Source organism: Phymastichus coffea, unplaced genomic scaffold (assembly GCF_024137745.1).
Source record: "Phymastichus coffea isolate CEN01 unplaced genomic scaffold, Cenicafe_Pcof_1.1 PCOF00056, whole genome shotgun sequence".
NCBI lineage: Eukaryota > Metazoa > Arthropoda > Insecta > Hymenoptera > Eulophidae > Phymastichus > Phymastichus coffea.
The window spans coordinates 1,528,044-1,542,500 of NW_026706867.1; the positions used below are offsets into that span (position 1 = coordinate 1,528,044).

A 14,457-nucleotide genomic window follows, 5' to 3' on the forward strand; every position below is an offset into this window, starting at 1 on the left:
TGAGCACAGGTATCTCATAATTTTAATGGATGTGATCATAGAGTTAACTTATGCTTAGTCAAAATGTGAATCCTTCAAGTTTTAGTAATATTCATGAATATGCTTCTTACATATAAAATTTTAGGTTTTACTATTATATTACAAAAAATAATTGGTTGCTGAAAAGAAATAATAATTTCAAATAATATATATTAAAATTACGTCCATAATCTATATTGATGATTTACATTAGTATTTGTATGTATCAGTTAGAATTGTATTTACATCGATATATTTCAGATATAATAGTTTTCGGTCTTAAAGTGTCTAAATTATATATTTATATATTTTAAACACTTCGTATATAAGTGAGTAACGATCTAAAAATGAATGTCTTTCCTTCACAATTACATGATCCGTAACATTTTTAGTTACAATTGAAAAAAACAGTTACTAACCAAAAATAAAAATGGTATGAATAAAGTATTGATTTCAGTTCAATGATTACAATAGTTTGTAGAAGTACAATATCAATTTCGCTGTAATGTTATATCTATACATGATCGGTATAAAACATTACTTCAATCTTCGTTGAATAGACCCTGGTTAAATTAATATACTTTTGTAGTTTAATACAAGTATGGTTTTTTAACCGATTTCCTTTAATCACAGATATAATTAGAATGTAGTCAAAATTGTGAATTTCTCTGTATACCTTCATTATGAGATATTTTATCAATAATATATAATATTATATATTATTGAATATATATAAATTATTGGATATATAATATTATTGGATATATATAAAAATTAATAATATATAAATTAAAAAAAAAGAATAAATAATCTATGTATCTCTAATAAATAATTCGTACAATAATTATTTCGATAAAATGTATACATTGATATAAATATAAAAAGACTTTGAAACAACTTGAAAGTTTATAAAAATTCATATAAAATGCTCAAAACTATAACTTTGATAAAAAATAAATAAAATAACTTGCCTAATGTTTAAAATGACAATTGAATAACTCTACAGTTTTACAAATGTTTGGAAACTCGTCTAAGTTAACGAAAAAGTGTACTGAAATAATGATTTTATAATCGTTTGCTCTATTTATCAACGTGTAATATGTGGTTCAGTCAGTTATTTTTAATGATAAAATCTTTTAGATCTTTCGAGTGCTAATGTAAGAGTTCATAAAGTAAATTGAATGTTAGTACAGGATTATAACTTATTAATTGCTTGATATGTACCACAACATCAGATCGTAGAACTTATGAAAGTGTTGGCGAGAAAAAAAATTATTACGAACACATCTTTAATCCAAATACTGATTGCTTGATGAAGTATTTTTTTCAATTCAATTTCTAAACAAATTGAAAGTCATTGGCATTTGAAACAGTTTATTGAATGCGAAGATTTTATCTTAATTTGACACCTGTAATTTTCATTGAAGATTTTAATCTTATTCACTGTATGCTTCAAATCATTCCATTTCTTTTCATTTTATCAAATTATACATACATAATCTTCAAACTTCTAAAGTCAAGCTTTGTAAAGGGGATTTCTCTTCATTATTATTATCGAAATCATTTTAATTCAAAAATTTCTCTCAAGAAAAATAATCCAAGACTTCTTTCATTCTATCGCCATATAGCACATCTCTCGCGTATTTTTTGATAACTCGCTCATCCATTAAAAAATAAATAAACAAATAAATAAACAATCAAATAAATAAAAACCCATTCAGTCACTACTTACAATCGTCGCGTATACATTATCAGCAATTCCATATTGAAGCTCAGCTTCGCTTGCGCGAATAGAGAGGAAGAGAAGTAAAAAACTGTCAAGAGCAGTAAGTTGCATTCGGGATGCTTACTCGCTGACTAAGCTGCTCGCCGGACTGATTGTCGCGCGTAAGTCGCTGAGTTCTGGCGGTGGTGGCAGCAAGAGACTCGGTCGTCGTGACAGTTCTTCCTCGTAGAGGCTCGTCGTGCTTTTTGGCCTTGACGCCGGTATATTCCATGGATCGTCGCTCTGAACAGATACATTCACTCGTTAGTCACGTGTTTTTCGACATTTTAACGATTGACCACTTTTTATGCTGTAATGATCATTCGTAATCTTGATTTTTTTTTCTAAATAATCAACGAATAATCATTATTGTATACGAGAACAATTTTAACTACGTAAATATTTTGATGGAAACTATCATTTCGCTGTATAGCGTAGAAAACTTACAAGGCTTAATGCAAGTAACTAATATGAAAATAATAATTCCATTCAATTAGTCGATTCTTGATACTCTCAATTGCACAAATTCTAATAAGTTATAAATCGACGAAAGAAAAGCAAAGTTTTTAAGTAAAAAACTAGTTTTAAGTTACCACTACGTATATCAACAAAAAAATTGATTCGATTTCAGTGTATAACTTATATAACTTAATGCATTGTAAATAACTTTACGAAGTACTGACGGTAAGATCTATCTGACGAATCTATTATTTTTGCGTTTCTTGTCTCTTACGTTGATAAACTATTCTTATATCATGAAAATCTACTGGCCATGATACGTCAGGATATTCACCTTCATTGGCTATATACTAGCATACGCATATCACTCGATAAATTAATTGATCGCCTGCATGTATATTCATGCTGCGAACTACTTAGCTATGCATTGTGGCATGTCATAATGTGAAATAAACAAAAAAGAGGCATCTTCTCGTCTGCTAATGATGGCATAGACAATAAAGTGTTTTAAGAGTACTCTCTGATATTACGGGCGATTTTTCTTTCTAACATGCTGCAAGTTAAGTGGTTAGATTTCGAACAATACGTGGCAATGTTTTTCTTGCCTGAATTTTGTAAATACCATAAATAAATTTTTCATTTTTAAATGAAAGCTATTTAGTGACGTGTTATTTAAAAAACTGTATTTAATGCATGCTATACGTATATGGAGATGAATGAATAATCATAAATGACGTTTCAGTTGTTTTAAATGGTTTTAATTTTACTACTTGACTGATAACACTATTTGATGCTTAAACTATCACTTCAATTTCTATCAAAATGAAGTTCGTTATTGATGGCATAAAGCAATGTTACATGCATTTTTTTAGAAAAAAAAAATCCAGTCATGAACAAAAGAAAATAGGTTACTAATAGTTTAGTGAAAAAAATCAATCAAAATAGTATTTAAATAATTTTTGTTAATACATTTGTTTACATCTCTGGTACTTGCCCATGACTGTTATAACGATAAGCGTTATTAAATTCTCATAAAAATGATGGATAAGTTTATAGAAATATATTTTGATACCTATATGCGTTTAGCGTTGGCAGACATAAAAATGGCGCCATCTTTCACAAATTGTTTAGTGTTCCTTTAGATTAAAGAAGCTAGAAGGAATAGAGGATGGTAAAATAAATCACACGTGAAAAAGAAAAAAAAGGAAAAACAACACGCTCTATCTACCACCCACCTTTTTAAAAATATATAATTCAATCACTTTTAAATACAATTTTATTTTTACGATCGATTACACAATGATCGATATAAAACCGCCACTCTCAACTCAAAATTGTTCATCTAACACAAAAGATACACGTCATTACCGTAAAAAAAGAGAATATTAGCTACTCACCATATGATGATGTTTGGGCTGAGGTGGATGTGGTGGTTTAAGCCTAGCTACGTCACTGAGATCGCAGTGAGAAGTGGCGATGTTGGATTGCGAGCTAACGTAGGGTAATTCAACCACCGATGGTATCCGAAGTCCAGTGGCAGGGTCGTAACGGGCTGGTTGTTGCATCGGACTGCCAGGAGCCGTCGCCCCGAGAATCCAACGTGCGAAGCTCTCGCAACAGCCACAACAGACGTCCGTCAGACCTTGGCGTAGACCACGATGCAGAGTAAGGAACAACGTGGGATTTACGAAAGCGTGCACGTAGGCTATGTGCAGCGTTACCTAAAAAAGAAGAGTATTCGCTTCGATTCGGCTGCAGTTTAAGAGCGTTATCGCTTAAGTTGTGGGACACAATGCGGCGCAGGTTGAATAATTGAACGGTGGGCCGAGGTGAATTTCAAAACCGACCGTAAACGTAACGTCAATCGAGAAACCGCAAGCTAAACACTCGACGAGTATCACTGTAGAATTCCCTTTGTGGGCTCTGCGTCCGACCAAACTCTGAACCAAATCTACTTGTCTGCCTTGTTAGGACGTGACTTCCTGCGGTTTCTTCCGTCTTAACTGTCTTAGACACAGAGCTTCTGTGCAATGTTGAGCTTGACGTTAAACCCAGTTTGAATAGACGTCATCCAACTTTTACAGTAAACTCGCTTTATCAAAATGGAAGCAGACGCAACAGTTTGATACGCGATCGAGTGGCTTGCAGAAGGGTAAACTACTTTACTTGGAGGAAACTTTCGGCAACTTGTGCCATCGGGGAATTCGCTTGTACCTGGCTAGTTAACCTTCGCGCGTAATCGCACTGCGCGTGAGTTATAGTCAAACTGCAGCTAATTGTACGCAACATCGAAAATTGATATCCAAACGCACGTTTCATGCATTATCCTCGGTTAACGACCAGAACTATATCTGTCATCGTTGCCATCTTTACTTCGTTAGTTATGTATCGACTCCGCTTCCCCGGTCGCGCATTTGCTAATGTTGCATTTCGAGGTCTGCCGGTCAACGCAGTCACATTGGTGTGCATTAACGTGGATTATCGAGCGAGTCAACGCGTTCTACTGAATTTTTTATGGCTTGACTTTGACGAGAGCTTCAGCTGTTTAGAGAATTTGTAATTTTCCTTTCAAGCATCATCCAACGAAACACGCCATTACAATAATCTAGATTGCACTTCGACAACCGTTGAAATAATAAAGAGAGAAAAGAAAAGTTGAAAAACTCGTTAAAACTTCGTAAATTATTACTCGCAAAGTATGACAGGTCGATCAGTAGAGCTGTCGGCTAACTCGGAGGAACTATTTTTCCCGCTGCGAGCTTAAATTCGATTACTCCTTCGCGTACGACAAACGCGCGCTCGCGCAAACTCACAACAAATGTCAGCGATCTATAGATATTGCATTCGATATCCAAAGTACACTCGGGCATAAGTGTGCTCGACCAGCTGGAGAATTTATGGATCGACGCCGGCACTTGTGTGCGTGTGATGCATTCGGTTATTCTCACGGCTTGTCGTAACTTTTCCCATTCATTCGGTGTGTTGTGTAGTAACCCCCTCTTTCACTTTATCGTGAGTTTTCGCCTCCCGTCCCGCTATCGGTTATCAAACTTGCATCCACGGAAAGCTCCACCTCTTCGGCTGTTTCCCCTCGTGGTGATTTAGAAGTTTACGCTGAGGTTTTTTCAGTTCTAAAATCGATACAGTTTTCCAAGAATTCTCCCTTGCGGAACTAAGCTTGAATTATGTTGTTATTGCATTTTACAAATTGAGATGCTTTGCTATAAGTTTGCCAAATGCGAAGTAAGCAATTTATTTGCTCTATCTGCGTTTTCTTTTTTCGGCTTATAGCTTGGCAAAGTCTTCGTAATAGCACTATTGTTGATTTGAAATTTGAAGTTCAAATGCGAAAAGCAAGAGGATAAAAGTCAAAAAAGTCGTCTAAACTATAAATAACGGATGAAAAGGCTCGCTTCAAATTGATATAATAGAGTCGATAACCGTTCAATAGATATACTCATCACCATATGTAATACGCGTGTATATTCTGAAAGGGCACATTTGCATATTTTCTCTACCTTATCGCACATGTTCAGAAGTCTCTCTCTCTCTCTCTCTCTCTTGAATTACATACTCCTATAGTTAGAAACTTAGTTTACGAATGCGGTCTAATACACGTAGGTATCCTTCGTACATAAATCATGATCGGTGAATCCTCGTTACCAACTTATTTGTTATCGTCGATCCACTTATCCTAACTTACCGCTCGATTCTTGAGATTGATTAATTATGATTTATTGGCTAAACTGGCTTGTTGACGTATAGACGCATCAGATAAAAGTAAACAGGTCGAACTGACCTCGTAACCAGTGGTGTTGCCGATAGCCGGATGATGCACGAGCGTGACGAAGAATAGGGGACCCCAGAAGATGACATAGGCCGCGGTGATGACCAGAAACATCTTCACCCTCTGCACCCCGTCGCGCTCGATGCGCCGCAGGTAATTCCTCATCTTGCGGTGCTCCTCGATCGCCCCTACTCTCTGTCGACAAGCAAACACAGTCTTCTTTTGTTTCGCTTTCGCAGCTTGCAAAACTTGCGATGGAATTGCTCTCCGTTTCGTTTTTTCTCGCGCAGGCGCGCAACTCTGATCGTCAATCATATTCAAGAATCGATGCACTATGGACCATTCTTTTTATGAGTGTAAAAAAATCAAATATCTCTTCAGCATTAGAAAAATGTTACACAATTTTTGATGCCAGATTTGAATTTGTAGTAGCAAATTGTATAAAATATTATGCTTTGAAATCAATTTTGAAACGGTTAAAACTGGTAAAAGTAGAAAAAAATCGTAAAAATTTGGTTTCATAAAGTTTCGAAGGTAATTTTAAGGTCATATAATAGAACTATCGTCTATAGTATTTTTCTCGAATTGTACATCGGTCTCGGTTTCATTTGTTTCCCGGTTAATATTTTTGGCTTCACTTCGAGCCGAGATATTTGATTTTTTCACTCTCAAAAAAAATTGTCCATAGTGTGACGGAGCGAATTTCCATTTGCATACACCGCGAGCATTGGCCAAGTAGCCGCTGTGCCCAATAAGGGTCACCTGCACGAGAGGAGATAACTTCTCCTCGGTCCGTCACGGTCTCTCAATAAAGTCGAGGGCGTATTTTCTTTGGGCTCGAACGGAGAAGAGAAACGACAAATGCTTTACCTTTGGCGTGCCACTGCTCCTCCTCGCATCGACGACACCAGACTCGTTGAGGCCATTTGTGCCTCCAGCGCTGCTGCCGCCAATGCCACCAGGACCACCAGTCACATTCACCAGTGTGGTCACCAAGCCCGTTACCCGTACCTGTGCGCATTTTGGGACTAAATTACCATTTGCCAAAGTAAACTTTTTTTTTATCTTTTTTTAGTGGTCTATAAAGTTTTATACTTTGCTGGAGCTTTTGTCATTCAAAGCAACGGATTGCTTTTGATAATTCTGTTTATTTGCATGAGTCTGATTGGGGGATTCCGTTATCTTATTAATGGTAAAATCGATGATGAAATCATTGTAACTATGCTATAATTTTAAACATCAGCACGCATCTTTTAAGCTACAAATTCACGTAAACAAGAAATGTTCGTAAAATACAAATACTTCTTAAAAATTTGTCACTATAGAACATATTGAATACTCTTGTACTGACAAAACATTTAACGATGTATTCCCTTTCTCAATTTACTTTCTATTTATCCAAAGTTTAAAGCCCATTTTAGTTTCAACACTTTGTCCTGCGTATAATGCACAGCACGTAAGCAAATCTTTACACGCGGCTCAAAGCTTAATAATTGCTCAACGCGCACTTCGCGCTTCAGTGTGAATGCAAATTATCGGAAATTCATGCAAATTTGATAAAAGCCCGGTAGAAACAGAAAAGCAATTTGCAATTTGATACGGGTACTCGTGAATTTTCATCGGGTGCTCCCAAACTCGACTGTACATATATAATCGGCGACTCACGGCTTCGACATTAGGCTTTGTCAAATCTCGGTGCAGCTTCCTCAGGTGAAACAGCGTGAGCATCACGCAAATAATGTTGATGAAAATCCAGAGCAGATTGAGTATGTAGTGCCTGAAGGGCCCGTGAACTAGCGGACAACTTGGCTCGTTCTGACCGGCTTCCGTGTTGGCGGCCAGCGCCCCGCTCAGGAATGTCGGCCCAAGATTTATCGTTATACTGGCGAACCAAATCATAAAAGTGCCGAACACCACGCACTGCAAAGAACAAGAATATCGAGTGGCTCCGTAATCTACGGTAAAAGCGTTTTTTGGCAGCGAATTTCCGTGGCTTCGGAATCTCTCGAAATTAAATTTGAAATCTACAGGCTTCCTCTCATCGATTTCCCCTTTATGTACCATTACACTCGCGCACGCGAGTCCTTCGGTTTTTTTTTTCGATGATACATGCGCGTATTCCGATTCTCTTGAATTTATTAATTTTCGTACTCGCCAACATTATGGACAATTTTGAAAATGGGTCATCGATTACGTCGCGAGGGGGGAAGGGCTTGAGCGCAACCTCAGTTGACTAATCGACGGACAATACATTCGAAGTTTCGGATAGCTTTCAGTGTTAAATGTTCGTAGGTCAGGTCGCACGGATAATGCAAATGTCGCAGTTTCGCGCGAGGCGCCGCAACGTCGATGTAAAGCTGCCATTACCCGTCGTCCGCTGCGATCTACTACAAGTTCAACTCGGCTACGTTTACAGCGAAGCGAAATGCTGCTCGTTGAACAATGAGCGTCGTTTACGCACCTGTGGCGAATCCATGAGTATAGGCGCAGCAGTCTCGGACTCGTCCTCCGCCTCGTCGGCGAAGACGGGACTGTCGTTGAGCACTGTGGTGAGCATATTGACCGTAGACACGGTGACGAGCAGCAGAAAGGCCGTCTCCACGAGGGAGCACTTGTTCACCGGCTGGCAATTGAGAATGCTCGAGCCGAGCGGCAGCAGGATTGCCGCTCGCGCGCAGTCGACCATCGCTTGGTGAAACAGCAGCCCTTGCGACCACCTTCGCGCACAACAACAACTATTAGCTCTTAACTTGGACCTCGTGGCATAAGCAAGGGTATTTTAACCTGGGACTCGTGTAATAGTGCGCGAAATAAGCTCGTTAAACGAAGCCTATGCGACTAATAATCCAGTCGCGATTCTCACCACAGCGTCCTACTTTTACGTGGCATGCAATTATTGGAAACGTCTACTGCGGTTGACCAGCAATATTAAAACTCAAACTATGTGCTGGAAAGGTATTGAGCGTGGACAGGTGATGCAATGCGCTACCTTCTGAGCGATCGTTTGCAGATAATAAGAGCCATGAGTATGATGTTGGCACCCATGCCCATAGCACCCAGGCTGAATATGACAACTGCCTCGGCCACTCCGCCAGGGTGGCACTGGAACACCTTGGTCGCATTCGACGTGACATTGCCCGATGCTCCGATGCCGAAGCGCAAGTTCGCACCTATCATCGTGCCAAATCAACCTGCAAGATTTTATATCGTCATCGGTCATCGTGGCATTCGCGATTTGTTTGCGAGCGCCGCTATTGTGATTCACGATCGAATGCCGGGGTTTACGCTGTAGCGGGGCGAGCGAGTTTAGGCCTGGAGCGAGTTGAAATCTCATGCTATCGATCGTCAATGCCGTTTCAGATTGATTCGTCGCCTCGCGCAACTAATCTTCGCTGGCAGAGAAGTGTCATTCGAAAATTTACATGTTGTCGAATTGAAAGCCATTACGCGCTCAATTTTTTCAATTGATCATTTACCACTTCGGTGCCCCTGACCGAGCATTTACACGTACTGCTGGCTTTCAATGTATTAGCGCTTCATTAGTCGAGCCACGTATCTGGCTCGCTAGTAAATAATTCAATAAGCCATGTTGCGAGTGATAAAGCGTTCATTATTACCGGTGACCAGCCAATAATTGCATTCATGCGAGAGCGAAATTGCAAATGTTGAAGGTATATATTCTCAAATTGTAACCTACCCACGGCCATCGGACATCAGTGCAGGCATGCAAGCATTTTAGTAGCTAAAATAGTCTCGGTGTGGCGATCCATATTTTGAATACGGTTAATTGCAGACTCGACCCGTGACCGCAGTTAATGAACCATCGCGTCGATTATTCTCCTGCGTTCTCTTTGCTGAAAATACATAATGCAAAACGCAACTATATCATAGCGAAATAAATGGCATTTACAACTTTCAACGATATAGTTCGCGTCTGGGTGCGTGCAGTGTTGTGTTTGCCGATCGATTCTCTCTTGAATTATTTGCCAGATACATGGCTAATTAATTGCGCGATTGTTTCCAGCCTTCGGGTTTGTCGCACTCGCTTTTCCTTCGAACTTGGCATGCGCGAACGTTCGATTAGAAATAGCGAAGGTTCCGATTTCATTATGCTTAACGACATCTGCGCTTCCAAAGTGCGAAAACTCCGAAAACAAATCGGCGGATGAGTTTCGATCTTGAGGTCATTTTCCGAAAGTAAACTTGGCGCTCGTAAAGGCCAATGGAAGCGACACCGTGACGCAAAAACATCGAATGCTATAGTAACCGACGGGAAGCGCGGCTTCATCCCTCCCAAAAAGAAAAACAACCGATACAATTTTCCGGAAGAGACCAATAAAATTACATTTCGCCACGCAATAAAAATTAATAACGAACGCCGACCATATCAATTTCGTCACTACTGCTCTGCTTATCGGTTGAAATTTTGTGGTGGCTCATCTTTCGGTAGCCCGCGAAAGAAAAATCTTGCTGCGAGAGAAAATAGCTAAGGCGAATTCTCCGTCAGGTATTTACGTCCAGCGAGAGGATTCGAGTCAACACAGAAAGACGCGGACAGTGCATGTCGAATAATTTTGCCAGCGCCGCTGAATAAACGTTTCCCTTCCCTTCGAGTGTGCATTTATTTTTCGTGTTTGCCTTTTTTTTCTCTCCTCCTCTCGTTTCAACCGCCGCTCACGTTCGTCCGTTAAGCGGTGTGCTTCGACGTTACCGGCGCTGCAGCTCGGATAACAAACTCTGTTTACACTGTTTTATTCTGTTCGTTACAAGTGAAATAACAAAGATTTCAGCTATACGTTCATTCTTTTTTTTTTTTCGTCTTCGTCGTCTTCAAGTTTTCACGAGGTGTCTTATGTTATTCGCATTTAGCTAAATGCCACTCTTTTGTTTGTTTTGCAAACACGATTAAAATATTAAATTTTTAAAGATTATCTTCGAGATGGATGTTTCCTTTTCGTAACAAGTTAGTTAATTAATCGAAAATACGGGTGCAAACGATTTAGTCGAACAAACTATCAGTTTGTTTTAAAAAAAGGAACTGTAGAAAATATGAATATTTTACTGAAAGTAACAAGAAAATATGCAAAACATTTTTGTATTCGGGTACATACGTAAAACTAGAGCCAAAAGCGATTTTAAATTTTCATCTCCAGTGTCGTATGTCCAGCAGTGAATGTAAGCGTGCGCGAGGAAAAACCCTGGCAACTCAATTAGAAAACGTAATTAAACAAGACTAATTTCGGTTTTAATTTATCATTTGCGCTCTTCATTCTCTCCCACGTCGAGTTTCCGCACGCGAAAAGATTCGGCAAATTCATAGTCTCGAAGTAATTGTGCTCGTTACTCGACGTACTGTTCTCTCGAAAATTAAATTATCGTCCGGCTTTGCGCATGAATATTCAAAAGCGTTGTTACCGCCGCCGCTGCTGTTGCTGTTGCTGCCGCTGCCGCTGCCGCTGCCGTTAGGGTTTTTCTGTTCTCCGTTGTTGCGTAACTCAAGTACTCTTACGGGTGAGAGGATGTATTTTAACGTGTGCGCTCGGGCAGTAATTGCGATTGTGAAAAGCGTTTAATTGACCTGGGCTAAACTTAGACGATTAGTTGATGTTGACTGCCAGTCCTTCCAGTTGGAGAAGAAGTAAAGAGCGTAAGTACTTAGTCAATAACACTCTTTTAAAAGTCATTAGTTCCTCAGATGCCCGACCATTGATTGCAAAACCGATGAATATCGGAAAGCTCAACCTTTATTAATCAGAGATTGTATCGAAGCGATATCTATATTTATCGAGCTATAGTCACTCTAGCAGTAAGTTAAAATGATAATAAGAATGGTCCAGCGATAATGGTTCGCGGCGTGGTCAGCAAGGCATAGGTTCTCCTCATTTCCTTTCTCAGACTCAATTAACTCTCCCAAGTATCCAGCTCGACTTTTGGTTCGGCGTGTCACGATCGATATCCTGACAAATCGCCGAACTACAAATCGCCGAACTATATGCCACACTATATGTTCGTTTAAGATATCTGTGCGTGTAGCTTTTGCTGTACACAGTCTGGCATTGTTTCGCGGGAGCAAAACATTCGATGTTTCCTGAGAAAGCTGTAACGGAGAAAATATTGCTCTTCCCTCGGCGATCGCGAATTCGAAAAGTTTTTAAAACGAGACAATGCTATTCCAGCACGCTTTCGTGGTGTCTTTTGCGTCTGCTAAAATCAATCGAACTATCACGGTTAAATAATTTGTCAGTCAAGATCCTCTCCCCGAAATGAGGTATTCTTTTGGCGGACCATTCGACGGGAGCCCCAGAGGGAGCTCTCTTGGAAGAGCGAAAATTAATGAGCGATCGACGAGGTCCTCTCCTCTCTTTCGTCGCGCCACGGCTCGTTCGTTTGTCCACGCGAGACGTCGTTGCGAACGCGAGGGTGAGAACGAAACCGCCCGCTCTTAGCGCGCGACTCGCGCGGGAATTGACGCGAGAGTGCGAGAGCGCTCTCTTCAAACTCGCGATCACGGATCACTTTACGAAGGCGGCTGCGCAGTCATCGCAGGGCTAAACGAAGCTAAGCAAAGCTTCCAAACCCGACGTTGGTGAAGTTCGGTAGTGACGCGTCGTAGCCTTTCGAACTGTCTTTGGCAAGGCAAAATCTCTCTCTCTCTTCTCGTCCTGGAGTACGCGAGCGCCGCGCGTCATTTTCAGCGTGACCATCTCGCTAATTTGCGTTCTAATTATGCACGCACTTCGCTCGAGTATTGCGGCAAGACGCTTGTTTGTTTGAGCGTGCGGCCAGGCTTAACAGCCTAGCTTCCTCTAATTAGAGGAATGAAAGGGCGTCTTTACGTTTTCTTTTGCGATGTATCGCGTGTAATACACACGTTCCTTCTAATTTTAATTAGACGCTGCCCTCGGCAAAGCTTTTCCGCCAGCATTACTTTGTTAAGCGTCGTCTAATTACGAGCTCTCTCTCTCTCTCTCTCTCTCTCTCTCTCTCTCTCTCTCTCTCTCTCTCTCTCTCTCTCTCTCTCTCTCTCTCTCTCTTTCTCTTTCTCTTTCTCTTTCTCTTTCTCTCTCTCTTTTCTTTGGAAAAATGCACTTTTCGGAAATGGGGAATGTTACGTCAGAAACTCTGACGCGGAGCGAATGGAAATTAGCGTGCGCGTTTCTGCGCTGCTTACAATTTAATTATAACTTTCGTTCGATGATTTGCGTGTCGTACTCGAGCTTCGCTAACGAGTCTCTTAACTTTAAATTGCCGGTTGTTCGATCCGTGAATTTCGAATGTGAAAATTGTCGCGCGAGATCAAGGTGGCGAGGAGCAAACGCGCAAACGTCGATGCTCTTTCCGCGTGTCCGCCGAGAATCACGACTCTCCTTTCTCGCGCGATGTTTTCGTGATAAATAAGCACGCAAATAGAGGAAAAAAAGTCAGGCCGGTCGCGTGCAACACGAGTTTCGCATCAGCCGCGCACGGAAGCTAATAAAAGCGCGCGTGGTGACGTCGTCTGGTTCCGTTGGCTTGTACGCGTCGCGCGGCTGTATAAAGGTGGCAAATCAGCCGCGCGGAGTAAAGTCTCGCGAAAAGGAAGACAAGTAAGAGCAACAATCGTGATCGCAGATGGCTTTCCGATGTATACATACGTACGTAGACCTACGAGCGCGAATGCGAGAGAAAAATGGAGAGGCTGCGGCGTTGCCGTATATGTAACTATCAGTTACTCATCCCACTACCCGAACGCTCGTCACATTACTACCCGTCGCCGGCAAAATTGCTCGTAATTATTTATGTGCTTTTTCGTGTACCCTCATTTTTTTTGACGACCCGCAGCGCTTTTAAAGATATACGTTACCCGCGTTTCAGCTGTTGCGCCTACAGCACGCCTGCTAAACAGATTACTTTCATTGCTTTGACTTTCACGTCGTAGTCGAGGCTGTCGTATGTCTCGGGCGACACGAGTTATCTCCTTTTTTGTTTTCATTTTGCGCTCTCGTCGAGAGAGCGCGTACACCCGGTTCTTCGCTCTTGACGACTATAAGAAACGAGCGAGATAGATGAAAGACGGCTGTGCTCGCGCAAGCAAGCTCAAAGAGCTGGCAAAAGGAACTGCACGGCTGTAATTTCGTTCCATATCTCGTTGATCGTAACTCTATCTACGAACCAAGATAGAGCGGAAGACCAGAAACTGGTTATCCTCAATGGGTTCTTTTTCGATTTTTGCGGTTAACCCTCGTGAGTTCGAATGAGTTTTTACGATGGAGCTGCTTTTAAAAACTTTTATTCATTTAAAAGTTATAGAAGAAAAAAACGTATACTTTTTTATCCTCATCAATGTTATTGCAGTGGAAAATTACCAGTAAATCGTATTGGTCATCAATTAAAAGCAACGCCACCGTCGCAAAGCTCCTACTTTTATTATCCCCAGTGGGCGCGGGAA

At 40.6% G+C, this 14,457-nt stretch overlaps 2 protein-coding genes across 3 annotated transcripts in view; one reads left to right on the top strand and one right to left on the bottom strand.

The window, feature by feature from the left end:
* The window catches only part of LOC131666142 (midasin), a 92,945-nt gene that overhangs the window by 8,849 nt on the left and 69,639 nt on the right, over positions 1-14,457 (top strand). The window lies entirely within an intron of this gene.
* LOC131666143 (uncharacterized) overlaps positions 911-14,457 on the bottom strand; it is a 45,944-nt gene continuing 32,397 nt past the window's right edge. The window contains exons 2-9 of one of the 2 annotated variants that reach the window (XR_009302078.1): positions 9,019-9,220; positions 8,491-8,746; positions 7,695-7,949; positions 6,900-7,040; positions 6,042-6,224; positions 3,640-3,963; positions 3,315-3,394; positions 1,896-2,026 (exon numbers count right to left, since the gene is read on the bottom strand). Coding sequence is in view for 1 of the 2 variants with exons in the window: in XM_058938553.1 (XP_058794536.1) it covers positions 1,865-2,026; positions 3,640-3,963; positions 6,042-6,224; positions 6,900-7,040; positions 7,695-7,949; positions 8,491-8,746; positions 9,019-9,206 (1,509 nt within the window). In the remaining variant the exon portion in view is untranslated. Of the gene's footprint in view, positions 2,027-3,314; positions 3,395-3,639; positions 3,964-6,041; positions 6,225-6,899; positions 7,041-7,694; positions 7,950-8,490; positions 8,747-9,018; positions 9,221-14,457 lie in introns of both variants that reach the window. The other variant, XM_058938553.1, reaches the window with a different exon arrangement.